General features: G+C 53.5%; 2 protein-coding genes across 3 annotated transcripts in view; one reads left to right on the top strand and one right to left on the bottom strand.

The window, feature by feature from the left end:
- KLHDC4 (kelch domain containing 4) overlaps nt 1-3,977 on the top strand; it is a 31,669-nt gene extending 27,692 nt beyond the window's left edge. Inside the window, exons 9-12 of one of the 2 annotated variants that reach the window (XM_019491178.2) lie at nt 89-297; nt 1,928-2,357; nt 2,738-2,860; nt 3,754-3,977. In XM_019491178.2, coding sequence (XP_019346723.2) covers nt 89-297; nt 1,928-2,357; nt 2,738-2,860; nt 3,754-3,812 — 821 coding nt within the window. In that variant the 3' untranslated portion in view covers nt 3,813-3,977. Of the gene's footprint in view, nt 1-88; nt 298-1,927; nt 2,358-2,737; nt 2,861-3,116; nt 3,679-3,753 lie in introns of those variants that run through there. The other variant, XM_014607883.3, reaches the window with a different exon arrangement.
- A 7,176-nt stretch (nt 3,978-11,153) lies between these two features.
- Nucleotides 11,154-15,953, bottom strand: part of JPH3 (junctophilin 3) — a 93,056-nt gene continuing 88,256 nt past the window's right edge. The window contains exon 5 of the mRNA XM_014607873.3: nt 11,154-12,671. Within this exon, the coding sequence (XP_014463359.2) occupies nt 12,591-12,671 (81 nt within the window). The 3' untranslated portion in view covers nt 11,154-12,590. The remainder of the gene's footprint in view (nt 12,672-15,953) is intronic.

The following is a 15,953-nucleotide window of genomic DNA, read 5'->3' as shown; positions in this document are numbered from 1 at the left end:
TCTTTAAAGCCGCCCAAATGGGTCAGAAGGAAACCTACCCCCTTCGTGAGCTGACGTGCTTGTCTGCTTTCTCTTTATCCTCTCCTAGACAAGTGGGTTTGGAATCGACTTAACCCTTCCGGAGTGAAACCCACGCCCAGGTCGGGCTTCTCGGCGGTGGTGGGCCCCAATAACCGGTCCCTCCTGTTCGGAGGAGTCCACGACGAGGAAGAGGAGGAGAGCATCGAAGGAGACTTCTTCAACGATGTCTATTTCTACGATATGGGGAAGAATCGCTGGTTTCCTGGACAGTTAAAGGTCTTGAAAAAAATATGTATTGTCAACCCTCCCCTTCCCCATTTCTCTGAGCCCACCGAATCATAGGAAAGTAGAGCTGGAAGGGTCATCTAGCTCAGCCCCCTGCTCAAGGCACGGTTGTCCCTGACTCAACCGTCCCAGCCAAGTGTCTCTTTAACTTGCTTTTGAAAGTTTCCAAGCACAAAGATTTCACAACTTCTCTGGACGGCCTGTCCCAATGCTCGACCATCCTCCTCTTCAGAAAGTCCCTCCTCATCTCCAACCTAAATTTCCCCTGCTGCAGCTTGAGGCTATTGCTGCTACTCCTATCCCCTACAGCCACAGAGAAAAGCCTATCTCCATCCTTTCTGTAACCGCCCTTCAGGTATTTGAAGACTGTTAGCAAATCTCCCCTCAGTCTTCTCATCCTCTTCTCTGATTGATTTAGATTTGAAAGCTAGCTGGGTGTGGTACACATCGAGCTACATCACTGTGCAAAATCCTGGGGGAGACGAGGCATTGATGGTTTTACCTGGGTGTAACTGGGCCAAGTCAGCCTTACGCACCTGTCCTGGGGTTGACTCAAGGTCAGAGCTGCTCCTGAGCCTTCGAATGAACCCTTAGGACTGGTGTAGTTAGGGCAGGCCAGTCTCTGTAGCTAGTAGCGTACATGGGAGTAGTGAAAATCTAGTCATATTTGATTCCTCAGCCCGAATGACCAAGTACCCCACTTAGAGCTGGGGGCAGTGCTTGGAGAAGGGCTTGAACTCGTGCCGTTAGATCCATAGTGAGTGAGACTCCACTGTTCTGCCACTGGACCTCGCTAACTTGGTCTAGCTACACTGAAATAAAAAGGACAGTGTCTTGTCTCCATCAGGATCTGACATAGCAATAGCTGGCTGGCTGGGAAAACACCCCTTTTATCCCAGGGAGATGAAGCTTGCAGCTGCCGGATGGAGGAGACGAGATATTAACCTTTCAGAAATGCAGCATGACTTGAGCACTTCATCAGGTGCAAGTGGTGCAGGTTGGCCCAAACTGACCTCCCTCTCCTCCACCCCTGGGCCTCCTCTCTCTGTTTTCCAAGAGGAAAAGTCAGTCACATAACGACAGGCAAAGCTGCACTGTCAGGTCTGCTTCTGAGTTCCTGGCAAGTGATTTCCCAGCCCTTTGGTGCAGCGCTCTGAGGACCTGGAGTGCTTCCCGCTAATGCATTGCAATTTAGCACCCAGTAATTGTGTTTTGATTTCACAAAATGGTGGGCTATTTTCTCTTGCGCCAGCCACAAACCACCGAGTGTGTGTATGTGTGTGCGAGGGAACTGCTTCTCTTCTCCCCCCCACACACACCTACCACCACCAGTTGACATAGTAATAGAGCCAACAATAGTACGCCACAAATTTCCTTTCCGTTTCCTTGTCATTCATTTTATAGCTAGCGGAGCGGCCTGAGCTGTGCTGTGCCGGAGCACGTGCATATCTTTCGAGATTTACAGTGCCCGCAAACTCGAGTTGAATCCCCAAATTGCATTTAGGTGTATTGTTTTCCATGCTACATGCTGCGTTAGCTGAGCTGCGTGTTGATGCTGCATGGATTCACGTTGCAGCTTAGCCTCCTCCAGCTGCTTTCCTAATGCACTTATCGTCAACAGGGACCAAAATCTGAGAGGAAGAAACGCAGGCGCGGGAGGAAGGCAGAGGCAGCGGAGGCGGCTGGAGGAGGAGAGTCTGAGGGCCAGCCCCCTCCGGGGCCCGTGGAGATCGTCAAAGAGGTGGTTGCAGAGGATGGGACTGTGATGACAATCAAGCAGATGATCCCTGCCGCCGGAGCAGAGCTGGAGAGGTCTGAGTCGGAAGAGGAGGAGGAAGAAGAGGAAGAGGAGGGTGCCGGTGATGAAGCCTCTGGCCAGCAAGTGGAGCCGTGCCCCCGGTCCAATGCCATGCTGGCGGTGAAGCACGGCGTTCTCTATGTGTATGGGGGGATGTTTGAGGTGGGAGACCGCCAGTTCACCCTCAGTGACCTCTACAGCATTGACCTCCACAAGATGGACGAGTGGAAGGTGCTGGTGGAGATGGATCCAAGTAAGCGATGGCATGGGGCTAGTGCTCGCTTGTGCTTTCAAGCAGCTTCGTCTACCCCAGATGCCCGTGTCAGCCTGCAGACATGTGCTCCAGACAGGGTCCCAGCAAGCCTTGCATGGAGGTGGCATTTACAAGTCATAAATCTGTGGGCACCCTGATTTGGTGTTAAAAGCCATCGTGCCTTTTCCAGTGTAGCCAGAACCTGGGTTGTCCACGGGCCCCTTTCTGCTGTTCCCCTAAAAACACCCCTGGACACCCATGTGATCCTTGCAGAACGGAGGCAGGTTATCTGCCTGATGCTGCCACTTTCTCCTCCTGGCAGTTTGGGGGTGACTAGATGCATTTCTTCTCTCTCTCTCTCTCTCTTTTTCCTATTAAAGAAACTCAGGAGTGGCTGGAAGAATCTGAGTCGGATGAAGAAGGGGGCGATGTGGAAGGGGCTGAGGGAGGAGAGGAGGAGGAGGAGGAGGAGGGCTCTGATGAAGAGAGTGAAGATGATGAAGGTAACAGTGACCTGGAGAGGAGCGAGGGGGATGTATGGGCCAGTGGTGGCTTGAGGCAGCCCAAAGTAGGGGAGCGGGCCAAGCTTTCCACCAGCTCTTTCCAACTTGGGCCATGTCCTCAGGGAGAAACTGTTTCCCCATCATGCGACAAGCTGTTAGCAACAGCCTGCTCTCGACCTTCCCAACACCCGGGGGAGCGTCTTGTTTTAGCCTTGACCCCTCTCTCCCATTGTGTCTCCCTCCTGTCCCATGACAGAAGAGGAGCAGCACCCACCTGCCCAGCCAGATGAGAAGTACACGGACTATTTGCCCAGGACAGAGCAGTACTGGATTAAACTCGCCCGCAGGAACATGGGCCCTGAGGCGAAGGAGAAGAAAGTATTGAAGGTGGCACATGCGATGGCCAAGGCTTTCTATGAGGGCTTGGTCTAGACACACTCACTCCGGCGAATGGGCAACGTGAGTGTGGAGGTGTCCCGGGGACAGCGGTGAGGCCAGCTCAACTCAGTCTGGCGTCCTTCACCAGTAAACCCAGCCAGATCCAGGAGCACTCTTGTTCCTGCTGCTCCAGGCGAATGCCCCTGTGCTCATCTCATTGCTAATGGTGTATTTCCACTGTTATTTCTGGGCATCGTGGCCGGTGTGTTCAGGACCTCATGCTACTGAGGCTTGAAGGCACAACGTGGGAATTTTTGTTGGAGCCGAGGTCAGCAGAGACAAGCTATCTATGAGAATTTCCGAGACCCAAACCCTCCTCTCCGGTCCGAGGTCTAGGTTTGGTTTCTCTGAGTGCTTTTATAATAAAGTTCTTCACTTAAGTCACGGTGGGTTTCTGTCCCTCGGGGAATGCTCCCCGCTTGGTTTTCTTCCTCCTTTGCTTTTGTTTTTCAAAGGAAATTCTGGCGCTCCCTTCGAACCCACCCGAACATCCCTGCTCGTCTCATGCGTGTGAAGCCATTGAAGGCCGAGGTACAAGCAGTTCACCGTGAGACCCCGCAACCTTCACTCCTCTCTAGTTCTGACTCTGCGTATGGATATGGGCCTGGGTGCTCCTAACTTGGGGAAACTTTTGGACGCTTAAGTCTAAGAATGGGTCCTATGACCTTTTGTATCCCTACATGGTTGTGTTCCAGTATTTTGGCACTGACACGTGGCTTGCAATTGCAGCCCCCCTGCCCTGTGGATGCATAAGCGTGCCTGCGCACGCTCGGGGTGTTGTGGGCTGCATGCTCATAAGTCCCAGAAAAAGCAAGGCCGAACCCATGTCCTTCTGCGGTTAGGACACTCACCTTGGGGTCTAGGCCTGCTTTGCTCGGGAGAGCTTTGACACTTCCCAGCATAGCACACGAACCCAGCGCTGCGTCCTCCTGCTCCTTCTGTGCTCCATTTGAAGCCGAGCCACTGCCCTTCTGTTTAAGTCGCTGGGGGAAAGGGGTAGTGTGGATGGGGGGATTTTTTTTTTGTTGCTGGAGGAAGGGAGGATTCAAGCTAGAAACAGGCCTGCCCTTTCCCAAGCAGCACCCAGCTCCCTGAGCCGTGCAACCCTCCAGCTTATGTTCATCCTGGCCTTGCCTCCTCCCTTCTCTCGAGCCCTGCAAGGCTTGCTTCGCAGGAACGGGAGGGGACAGCCCAGCACCGAACCTGTGCTGCGTTGGTTAAAGCACGGGGCTGGGGTTAAAGCACAGGGTCAAACCTCTTCTTGGCAAGGGGGGGCTTTTGCTTCCCCTCAGCCAGCTGCTGGAGCTAAAACAGGGAACTGCCCTGTCGGTTTGACTTCTGCATCCACCATAACCACTGCGCCTCTGCCCGGCCCAGGTGCAGCCGATCAAGTATGCTCTGTGCTTACACCTTCACAGCCTGTGCATCAGCCAAACCAGCTGGAAACTGCTGTTTCGGTGCAAAGATTGAGATGGGATCTGCCCTAGTAGCTCAGGTCTTGCACTGGGATTGAGGATAGCGAAGGCTAATGTCACACAGCCCTGCGGTGGCGTGGTTGAAGGCTGTTCAGGAAGCACGTGCACCCCTCTCTCTTCCTGAGATCTGTTCCTCCTCGGTCTCCTGTCCTGCCTCCTGCATTTCTTGCTGGGAGAGGCTTAGGTTCGGAGTTGTAAAAGCAGCAGGACACAGGTGGGCCTCATTAGCGCTCCTGCCAGAGGGGAAGCTGAGGGCATGGCTAGCTCAGGTGCAAACGAGGGTCGCAATCAGGCTCACCTGCTTGGGAGGATGGTGAAGTACTGCAAGGAGAGCGGTGAGCTGCTCCCTGGGGAGTAGATGCAAAGCCCAGGAGGGGCAGCTGTGGGCAGGGAGGTGCTAGGACAAGCCAGCGTCCGAGCCTGGGGACAGACTGCAACAGAAGACCTCGAGCCAAAAATGACATGTTTGCTAGTGGCTGCCATCCAGGGCTGGATTTGAGCCTGGCCCCACAGAGGCCAAGCCAAACAGGGGATGCACCAGAAGACCCCCTGTCTGGCTTGTGGGGGAGAGAAAGGAGATCACTATAGGTGAAAGGGTGCTGGACATGACAGGGGCTGCAATGCAGGATTGCTTCGTGTTGCTACTGCAATAAATGGTGGGGCTTTTGGGAGGGGACCTCATGGGCTGCGCTGTCATCATCTTAACCACTTACTGCTCACCCACATGCACTCAGCTGTCCCTTGTTAAACATGGGAGGAAAGCGACCCCCTCTCTTACAGTGGGGGTCAGAATCTGCGCAGTGTCCAGCTGCAGGCAGTGCTCTGGGAACCTGGCTGCTTCTTGTGCACATAACACATACAGGTACATACATGCCAAAAAAAGCAACTGCAAGCCAGTGCTCCTGCATGCCCCAGCACCCCGCCGTGCCAGTGCTCAGGCTGCACTAGGTTGTGCATTTGGCTCTGGAGGGCCAAGTCCAATTCCCAGTGTGCCGGCCCATGTGCGGGGAGATGTGCAAAGCTCGGTGGGAACCGAGTGCAGGCGATGGTCTGCCTCTGCTCCAACAGGCTCCCGGCTCAAGGTGCCGCCTGCCTCCTGTCGCAGCCCTGCCGTAGCCCCGGGGGACGGCAGATGGAGCGTGCCTGTCTGCGGCAGCCAGCGCCGGCGACACTTTGACACCCAGAAGGGCCAGCTCACCCCTTGCTGCGGCAGCATCCTGGGGTGCTGGGATGTCCTCAGGACATCTGCTCTCTCTTGAGCAGTGCCGGGCCCCGGGAAGCTAGTCAGAGCTCGATGCCGGTTAAATAACCAAGGTTGCACGGAGCAGGCTGCCTGCGCTATTGAGCTGTCAAGAGCACGGTGTGTCTGACGAGGAAGCGCCTTGCATGCAAAGCAGTAGAGGAGCGGGGGAAGTACGGCAGATTTATGGCTAGCTGGGGAAGCAACCTGCAGCTCACGCTTGGTTCACAGCAGCAGGCACCGGCGTGCTGGTTGGGCTCCCAGCACCTGGGCTCACTGATGTGCAGTCCAGCCCCGCGGCTAGGCTGGGACACATTGCACTTTCACCCTGTCGCTGATCTTATAGCCAAAAAGGAGCAACTAAAAATGCTGTCTTTGGCTGGGTCTCCCCCGCACCCGCAGCCTTCTCAACAGCACGGGGACTGCTGTTTTGGCCCAGTTTCATGCATCTCCTTTTTTTTCCCAGGGACTTTGATTTCTTCTTTGATTGGAAGGGGAGGAAATGAAGGAGAAAGCCCCTTAGCTGCACTTCAGCGAAGGGGGAGCATCCCCCGGGGCGCTGCAGCGAGGGGAGGAGGTTCCAGCGTGCCCCCGTAAGACAGTGGGCTTGAGGCAGCGTAGACGATGGATAAGCCAGAGCATGCAACAGTGGGTTGTGTTTTCCTCTTAAAGGCTGGATGCAAAATGCAGCTTTTGTGCATCTGGGCTGAGCGAAGTAATCATCGGATGGGTGGGGGCGAGGAAGTGGAACCGATCGGCCTTCAGGCTTATGTGTTTGTTGGCTGAGAATTTAAGGAGCTCGGTCCCAGGTGGATATAACCGATGTGGAAAAGGAGGGCTTGCTGGGACTCGCTGAACAAGCACCAGAGTCCTGGAGAGCTGAGCCTGTGCTGGCCCGTTTTATTTGAAAGGCTCGTGGGGAAGCCTGTGAAGTTATCTTGCTGCTTGTGTGCTAGCTCATACGCCGAAGTCTTGCCACTGGAAGCACAGCCAGACTCCCCCATAGTTGCCTTTGAGATGCTTCAGTTTAGACCAGTTAGGCAGAGAGGCAAACCAGAGATCGCATTGGGACCTGCTAGCCTTAAAAGAGCCGCAGGAGTCGGTGCTTGCGCACACGAGCCCAAGCCTGTCACCCCTGGGCTGAAAGGAGGGACCAGCCCCTAAAAAAGACCGAGCAGCCCCAAGTATTACTTAAATGAAACTCCTGCCGCATTCAGGAATGCGAAAAGCCTGGTTCTCCTTGGGCATCACCTGTCCACGAGACCAGAAAGCCAGGCCCATCGGTGAGGCTCCAGCATGGGGGCCGGGGGAAATGCACCGAGGAACAAACAGCACGCCCTATTCCCGATGCAGCTAAGCAAGCCGAGGAGAGGTTCACACCTCTGGAATGGGGCTCAGCGTCCTGGAGCCAGCTCCTGACCCAGGGGCAAAAGCCCCTGGGCAGAGACGCATCATTTAGACATCCAGAGCGTGCATCTAACACTTGGCTACGCAATGCAGGCATGAGGTATATGTAGGTGAAGCGAGGTGCATAGCTTCCCTCACCACCTCCAGCTGGGGTGTGGGTGTGCTACACAAACACTTCCATCCCCTGCACCTTCAGGGGCAGACACCAACACCACATCTGGCTCAGCTGCCCAGCCCCATCGCACCCAGCCAGGTGTGCAGTTGTGCCAGGGAGTGACGACCTGCACTTCACTTCCCAAGCGTGACAGTGCTTTCTGGAGCTGTGCCTTTGGTCTCTGGGTCTCTAAAGCATTTAACCTGCTATGTACCACCTGCCTCTTTTCAGCCCCAGTGCTACCCCTCCACCTGCTCCTTGTGTCCTTTCCCACCCAGGGCCTCGCACACGCCGCAGGCATTTTGTTGCTCCTGCTTTTGCAGCCTAGCCGAAGGGTGATGACTCGGTGCCGTCTTGCACGAGCAGCACTGGTTGCTATCTCTGCATCCCCGTTCCTAGGAGAAGCAACCTGCTCCTCTTGTTCCATCTCGGCCATCTCCACGCAGCGTCCCCTCAACACGGCAAGAAACCAGACCTCGTTGCGAGTCTCTGAGCTGTGCAGCCCCTTGCTCCCGCAGCAGCTTGTTGCAAGGCACTACCTGACCATGGGCACGTTCAGCGCTGACCCATGCATTACCCTGGGGGGAGTGCAGGTCTGACTTCAGGGAGGAGGGACCGTCAGATCAGGGGTGTCAGGAAGGGAGCAGGTATCCTCAGGTGCATAGGGCTCCCCTCTTACTGGCCTGCAACTCCACCCCATCGGCTGCTGGACCGGCGCTGTCCCTTTAACAGGACACAAGGACCCTGGGCTGGCATCAAAGCTTTGGCACCTGCTTTTTGCAGTACAGCTGATACCCGGGACCCTGAACACACCCATAGCATTCAGTAGCAGCCTGGTCTGGAGGCATCTCTCTACCACAAGCCACCCATCCCTGTCCCAGGCTCCTCTTCATAGACTGGAGTGACCTTTGAGTGTTAACGGGATACAGGCAGTGCTCTCTCCCAAGGACACCCTTGTTCCTATGCATGCTCTGAGCACTTGCACTTTTGATTCCACCTGAGAGATCCAGGCAGGCACTTGGGGGGGGGGGGGAATAGGGTAATGGTGCAATTAGCCATACTGGGAGCTGGTGTGGGCAATTAGCCATACTCTGCGTGGCAGAATGGCCAACACCTGTGCCACCATTTAGATCAGTCCTGATGAGCCGAGAGCAATAGCAGAAGCCATCAAGTCACCTGCAATAATTTCATAAAGGAGAGGAGGGAGAAGCACTTTCAGGTGCACAACCGTAGCACTTACACACTAGCCTCGCACACTGCAGTGTCCAGCGATGGCTCCCAGCACACTCAGTGCAGAGCCAACAGACTAAACCTTATCCCCATCACTCTTCTAGGGCCTGCGTGAGAAGCTGGCTTGGTCCCCAGCCCCAGAAGGACTCAGCACCACGTCCAGAGCATCTCAACCCCTTCTCCCGGGGAACCAGAGTCATGGAAGTTGGACTAGATGACCTCCCTTTCAACCCTAATTTTCTATGATTTTCTATGATTCAAACCCAAGTTGCCAGGCTGTCAGACTTGGAGGCACTTCATCCACTTCCTCTGGCCTCCAGTTTTAGCCCCGCACCCCCTCCTCCAGCTCCCCGCACTCTTGTGCCCGGTGATTGCTCCCAGCTCTCTCAGGATACAGCTAACCCCTTCACAGTCAGTGCAGATTATATCTCCCTATCGCAGCCTGGGCTTCACAGTACCTTGGCAGCGCTGAGAACCAGACCAGGCGCCTAATTCCTATGATTGCAGCAGGGGAGTTAGGCACCTGAAAACCTCCGAGACCCAGGCCGAAACTGCGTATTTCTTCCATCCTTTCTGTCGTGCAATCCAGCCTGGGATCCTCCTTTCTCATGCCTGCGTGGAGAGGGAGGCTTCGCAGTGGTCCACCGCTGCAGCAACGGGGTCTGAGGGTCGGTAGCACTTCTGGAGCCCACTGAGGTTGGGCTGTGTCTCTGCACCGCTCGAGGTGCAACCTTTTTGCTGGGCCCACCTCCGGTGCCGCCAGTTCAGGTTGAGATCCTTCCCGAATGGCCTGGCAAGCCTTTTATTTTTAAAGAGCTGGACAGACCATCCTAGGAAATGAGTATAATCCAGTGACTTCAGCAGCTTGCACGCGTTTGCTTGCCTATGCATGGACAGACAGACGCGGCACGGCCTGGAGAGAGACTACGCGGATGTGGTGTCCTGCCGCTATGGCGCTGGGTGCATTAGACGGGTAGCCACAAACACGGTACTTCCGAGGTGGAAAGAGGAACATCGACCTGCTTCTCTCTTTAGGCTACACAGCAAGAGTATTTTTGGCTCTGGGCAGATGTGAAAGCACAGAGCGAAGACAAATGGCTCGACTCCCCGTGATTAATCAAGGAATCATTATTTTTAATCCGATTGTTTGGGAACCAATTCATATTAGCCTTCAGATATCTTTCAGACTTAGAAGTGTGGCTCACCTGAACTTTTAGACTGGTAGAAACTAAGGGAAGAAAGAGCTGAAAGGCAAGGCTGAATTTGAGGTTTGTGTCCAAATTCTCTGGGGCCTGCGAGAAAAGCCGTAATAACTAGTCGGTCACCAGGGTGAAAAGGCTAGTCATGAAACCACTAGTACTTTTATTTGATAATGATATGCATTTTGTGCTGTTTTATACATATCTAAATATTGTATTGTGTTTGCATGTAACTATGTAACCTGCTTCTGTAGGTACCTTTGTGTCATGCACTTACGGGAACGTACAAAAAAAGTTCTCTAGAGTCGTTACAAAGAGTTGCAAACAGAATTACAAAACACATATCGCAGCATGTATGATTTCCTAGGGCTGCCATGACAATATATCATTATTTGGTTCACTTCAGGTCTGCAGCAACCTTTCCATTTGGAAAAAAGAGAGAGAAAGAGATGACTAGGAAACAAAAAAACCCCCAAAAACGGGGTGTACAAAAGCGGAGAGCGGAGAATGAAAACACCTTGGTGCTCTCCACCCCTCCCACCCCCTGCCCCTGCACCCCCTCCGACCGAAAAGGAAAAGAAAAACCGCCAAGGGGGAATGAGAGCGACCATGGAAGGAAAAGAACTGAATTTAACTGGCACATGCTCTAATGTTGAGTTTATTTCTGGTTAAAAATATAGCAATCCAGTGCAGTGTAATAAAGAAATCTGCTGAAAAGGTAGCAGAGAGACAGCTAAAACAGAAGCAAAGCAAAGCTGAGTCCACAAGTCAGGGTTGTACCCAACAGCTCTGTGTGTGAAATGCTGAGGAGGATTTCCCACAGATAAAACCTAGAGGACGGACGGTGCCCGGGCCGCGTTCTGCACCCCGTTACCCGCTGCGGCGCGGGATGTGACCGAGGGCAGAACGGGGTCCCGAGGCAGTGTCGGAGATGGGCAGTTGACTATTTTGAGTCGTATCTTGTGGTGGGAGGATCGTCGAGCAAAGCTGATATATCGGACAGGGGTGGCCTGCACGGGGTCGTAGTGTCGGGGCGGCGGGGCGGAGGGGAAGAACCGGTACCGCTGGTTTTGAGATGCGACAGGATTTCAGCGATTTCCAAGCAATTGAGCTAAACCACACTCTTATCATTGGGATTAGAACAACTCAGAACAGGGATGCTGCATCTTTAATGAATACGCATATCATCGGGGAAGGGAGGGGGATTAAAAAAAAACCAAAAAAAAGGAAAAAAAAGAAAAGAAGAAGAAATCCAGGCAGGCATATTACAAAGATGTTATAAACAAACGGATCCAGTGACATATAGAAAAGAATACATCCTTAGAGGCTGCCAGTGCCAATGAAGGGTTTCTTTTTTTTCACAGGGACATGTCGGAAGCTGGAATATACATCCTGCATACACAGTGCAAAACGCAACATGCTCAGAGCCCAAGCACGATGTCTGAAATGGTCCACAGCAAGATGTCAGAGGCACGCCCGCCACCCTCCTGGCCTCCCCTGCTCAGACGCCTTCCTCCGGGTCCGACCCGCGGCCCTCACCGCACGGCTTCCTTGCAGTCTCTGGGTGCGTGTGTGAGCGGCCGTGGGTCGGGATGGGATGACGGACCGCTCCGTGTGAGTATTGCCACTTCTGACGTGTGCACATGTGTGTGTTGGGGAGGCATCATAAGCTGCCACGTGATTAACTCGGGGACGGGGGGATTTGTACCGAGGAAGAGTTGGCTTTGGGCATCGTTGGTCTGGATCGAGGAGGGAGCTGCTGGGAAAAGAGAGCGAGGAAAGGAGGGGGGTGGGTCCATCGGTCACGTCTTGCGTTCCCTCCCCCAACCCCATTGAGCAAACTGGTCATCGCTTCATTACTGGTTTCCAAACTACACCCAACGGGGCTGCTCCTCTGACCCTCTGGAGCTGGGGGGACCCATCCCTCTCCCCCCAAAACCTCCCTTTCTCCTCGGTCCACCGTTGTGCTGGTTGGGAAGAGAGGGGAAGAAAGCCGCGAGTGGTTCATCCGTCGTCTGGAGAGGGCCGGGGGCGAGAGGGGATAGATATCTCTTTGTTTTTTCTCTGTCTACTTCATAACCAAAGCTGTTGTGTTTCTCCCCCAAAAAAGACTCAGCACGGAGCCCTTCAGGAGCTGCAGTTCGTGCCCCCTGGAGAAAAGTCTGCTCCACCTGCCCGCAATCTCCCCGCTTGGTAATTCGATTATCCCTGTTCTCCTTCTTTTGTTTTCTCAAACACGTGGATTCGGATTTTGCTGGGATCCCTTCTCATCCTTTCTGGTGTCGGGAGGGTCGGAGTTGATCGCATTCGGCCATGCCACACAGCATAGTGTTGTACAAGCAAAGAATTTTGGCTAAAATCCAAAAAACATTACCCAGGAAAAAAGGCAAACTGTGAGTGAGACTCAATCTTTTGTTGTTCTGCTGTGAAAAGACTCGGAAATAGTCGTCGGACAGTTTGAGTTATGCTCTTTCCCTTTTTTTTTCTTTTTTTTTTTGTGTTTTTGTTTTTTGTTGTTCTTGTTTGGTTTGTTTTTCCCCCCATTCGTACGTGTAACTGTTATTTTTGCAAACGAGACAGTCTCGAGTTAGATGAAAAAGTTAATAAACAAAATGGCGACTCCAATATTGAGTAAGATCACCATGACTACCAGGATGGGAGCGGAGCCCTGGAAGAGAGAAAGACAGGCGTTACAAAGCGGGGTGACATCTCTGGCCGTGCTGCACCGATACCGCGGTGGCGGGGGAGAGGTGAGGGGTGCCCAGGTGTGAAGCCTGTCTACCATCCACTAATGTCCTGGGCTCCAACCTCAGCTGGGAATGAGACCTACCCGACTGAGAAAGGGATGCTGCTCTCCCTCCATCTGGGGAGCTCCAGGTGCTCGGGAAGCACTAGGGAGCATTTCTACCCCTTTCCTGAGCGGGGCAAGGATCACCCCATTTTCCCATGCATGGAGATGAAGAGTAGGTGAAGGGATTCCCCGCCTCCTGACTCCTCAGCTGTGGTTTCTACCAGTCCGTCTTCCTACCCAGTTCACTGTCAAAGCAGCTCTCTAATCCTGAACCATCTGATGAGCCCACCTCTCACTTGTTCTCCTTCATAGAGGCAACAGGATGGGTTCACCCAGCAGCACCCTGCACTCAAGCCCAAATCCAGCCATAGAGGTAGCATGATGGGTTCACCTAGCAGCACCATGCACCCAAGTCCAAATATAGCTATAGCAGCACCATGCACCCAAGTTCAAATACAGCTATAGAAGCAACATGATGGGTTCACCTAGCAGCACCATGCACCCAAGAACAGATACACCTATAGAGGTAGCATGATGGGTTCACCGAGCAGCACCATGCACCCAAGAACAGATACACCTATAGAGACAACATGATGGGTTCACCTAGCAGCACCATGCACCCAAGTCCAAATATAGCTATAGCAGCACCATGCACCCAAGTTCAAATCCAGCTCTAGAGGCAACGTGATGGATTCACCTAGCAGCACCATGCACCCAAGTCCAAATAGAGCTATAGCAGCACCATGCACCCAAGTTCAAATCCAGCTCTAGAGGCAACATGATGGGTTCACCTAGCAGCACCATGCACCCAAGCCCAAATCCAGCTATAGAGGCAACGTGATGGGTTCACCTAGCAGCACCGTGCACCCAAGTCCAAAATAGCTATAGCAGCATGCACCCAAGTTCAAATCCAGCTCTAGAGGCAACGTGATGGATTCACCTAGAAGCACCATGCACCCAAGTCCAAATATAGCTATAGCAGCACTATGTACCCAAGTTCAAATCCAGCTATAGCTGCAACGTGATGGGTTCACCTAGCAGCACCATGCACCCAAGTCCAAAATAGCTATAGCAGCATGCACCCAAGTTCAAATCCAGCTCTAGAGGCAACGTGATGGGTTCACCTAGCAGCACCATGCACCCAAGTCCAAATATAGCTATAGCAGCACCATGTACCCAAGTTCAAATCCAGCTATAGAGGCAATGTGATGGGTTCACCTAGCAGCACTGTGCACCCAAGCCCAGATACAGCTGTTAACAGCAAGAGCCCTGTCTGTGGACAAACCTGATGCATTATTGCTCTTTTATGAATGATCTCAGCAGTCACTTGCTACTCACTCGCATGGGCAGACCTAACTACCAGCAAGTATTAGCACAGCCTATTTACAGTGATAAACTAACGGTATGTCAGCAAGGCTCAATTCTGTTCTCCCAGCCTCCCTTGGTTTCTTGGGACATGGAGGATGAAGGCATTGACCTTGTAAAGTTCAAGCGACTGAGAGAACAAGGATTTGGCCTTTCCTTTTCCATGCCATGTATTGCAAAATGCAGAGCACTGTCATGTCTGCTTTCTGCTGCCAAGGAAAAGTAGAGGGCCTTGGATTATGAAAAGCTTCACCAAGAGCAAACAGGACACTCCTGAGACAGGAGGTTTCCTAGTAGTGTGATCTCCTGCACACCAGGTTTCCACGTGGGCTGGATATGTGCTTTCAGATGCACATTTTAGAAAGCTCCCTCTGACATTCCCACGCACTGCATTCGACTTTAGGGGAAATATGCCACATGCCCCATGGCGAAGCCGATGTGGGGTCCCCAGGCTCCTGGGTACAGCCCTCTAGGCTCCCCATTTAACGGGAAGACTCCGTGTCGGACCGCGGTGTCGGACTGCCTCTGCCAGGGCGAATCGGTTTGGTGCCAGGGCAAGCTGGAGCGTGCAGAAGGAAACGGGACGTGCAGGGGTGGGGGAGGTAGCAGCCCTGATTAGCGACTGCAGAGAGGTAGCACAGCGATGTGCCGTAGGGAAGCCACAGGCGCTGACCTGCCCCCATTCAGAGCCGTTTTAATGACGCAGGTTTGTTATCTCCCAAAATGGCACAATTGGGTCCCTGCTTCTCCCTCCTTCCCTTGCCATCCAGCTTGTCTGCCCATGCGGGGTGGAGTACGGCAGGGCTGGTCGCCCTCATTAAGCAGGTTTCCGTACCATGCTGCAGACCTATCTGAAAAGCTTCTTGCTAGACTGGGATCGCTGCTCCTCCCGAGCTGATTCAGTTCACATTTTGGGGGTGGGCAGGAGGAAGCGGGAGCTCGCTGGAAAGGCATATGCTGTTGCTTAGCGATGGGGTCAAAGGAAACCAGCCAAATGGAAGGATTTCAGAGACTTTCCCGGTATCTGCTCTCGCCTGGCTTGCATGCATCTCTGCGTCCCCCCCAGCAGCCCCTCTCCGAAGCGGAGCCCACCCTGCTGCTGCCAGGCGCGGCTCCCCTGGGCCTTTGCGCTGGGTGTTTTAGCTTCCTTTCCAAAGATTATTGTCCTGCAACTTCCCCCCCACCCCCAGTATTAACATCATAATAGCTCCCACTGTTTCTCCTGGCAGGGCATCACAGAGATGCATTGGGTCCCATCTAGCCATGCGACTGCGCCGTATGTCATATTCTCTAGCATTTGGCCTATTCTCTAGCATTTGGCCTACTCTCATCTTGAATGTCACAAGTAATGAGGTTTCTGTCACTTCTCCTGATCACCTGCTCCATCTAGCAGCGCTAACCACTGCACTTGCCTGCCAGACAGTGCTACCCATGGAGGTGGGGGGGCACACGGGTCAATCTGGGCTGTTTCCTCAACTCTGGGCATGGTCTTGGACTGGATGGGACATGACTGCAGCATTTACCTCTCGGGTCATGAAAGCTTTCTCCTGGTGGGAGGAAGCAAAAAGGGTTCGGAGGAAGCAAAACGATTGAATGGAGCTGTGCCCGAACGATGGCTAAAGTGTGAAGCCTGGATTTGACCCCAGTTCCCTTAACTCAGGCCCACAAGTTCAAGGAAGTCAGTGGAAGAGACAAGTCAAGGGAAACAGACCCAACTTGTGCAAGAAACGTCCAGCAATGGCATGTGGGATTACCGCTGCGTGTGCAGCAACCAGGTTTCCGTGCACAGACCTC

The sequence above is a fragment of the Alligator mississippiensis genome, chromosome 10 (assembly GCF_030867095.1).
Source record: "Alligator mississippiensis isolate rAllMis1 chromosome 10, rAllMis1, whole genome shotgun sequence".
Classification (NCBI taxonomy): domain Eukaryota; kingdom Metazoa; phylum Chordata; order Crocodylia; family Alligatoridae; genus Alligator; species Alligator mississippiensis.
Note: the sequence above shows the minus strand (reverse complement) of the source record. Positions and strands in the feature narration are given on the sequence as shown.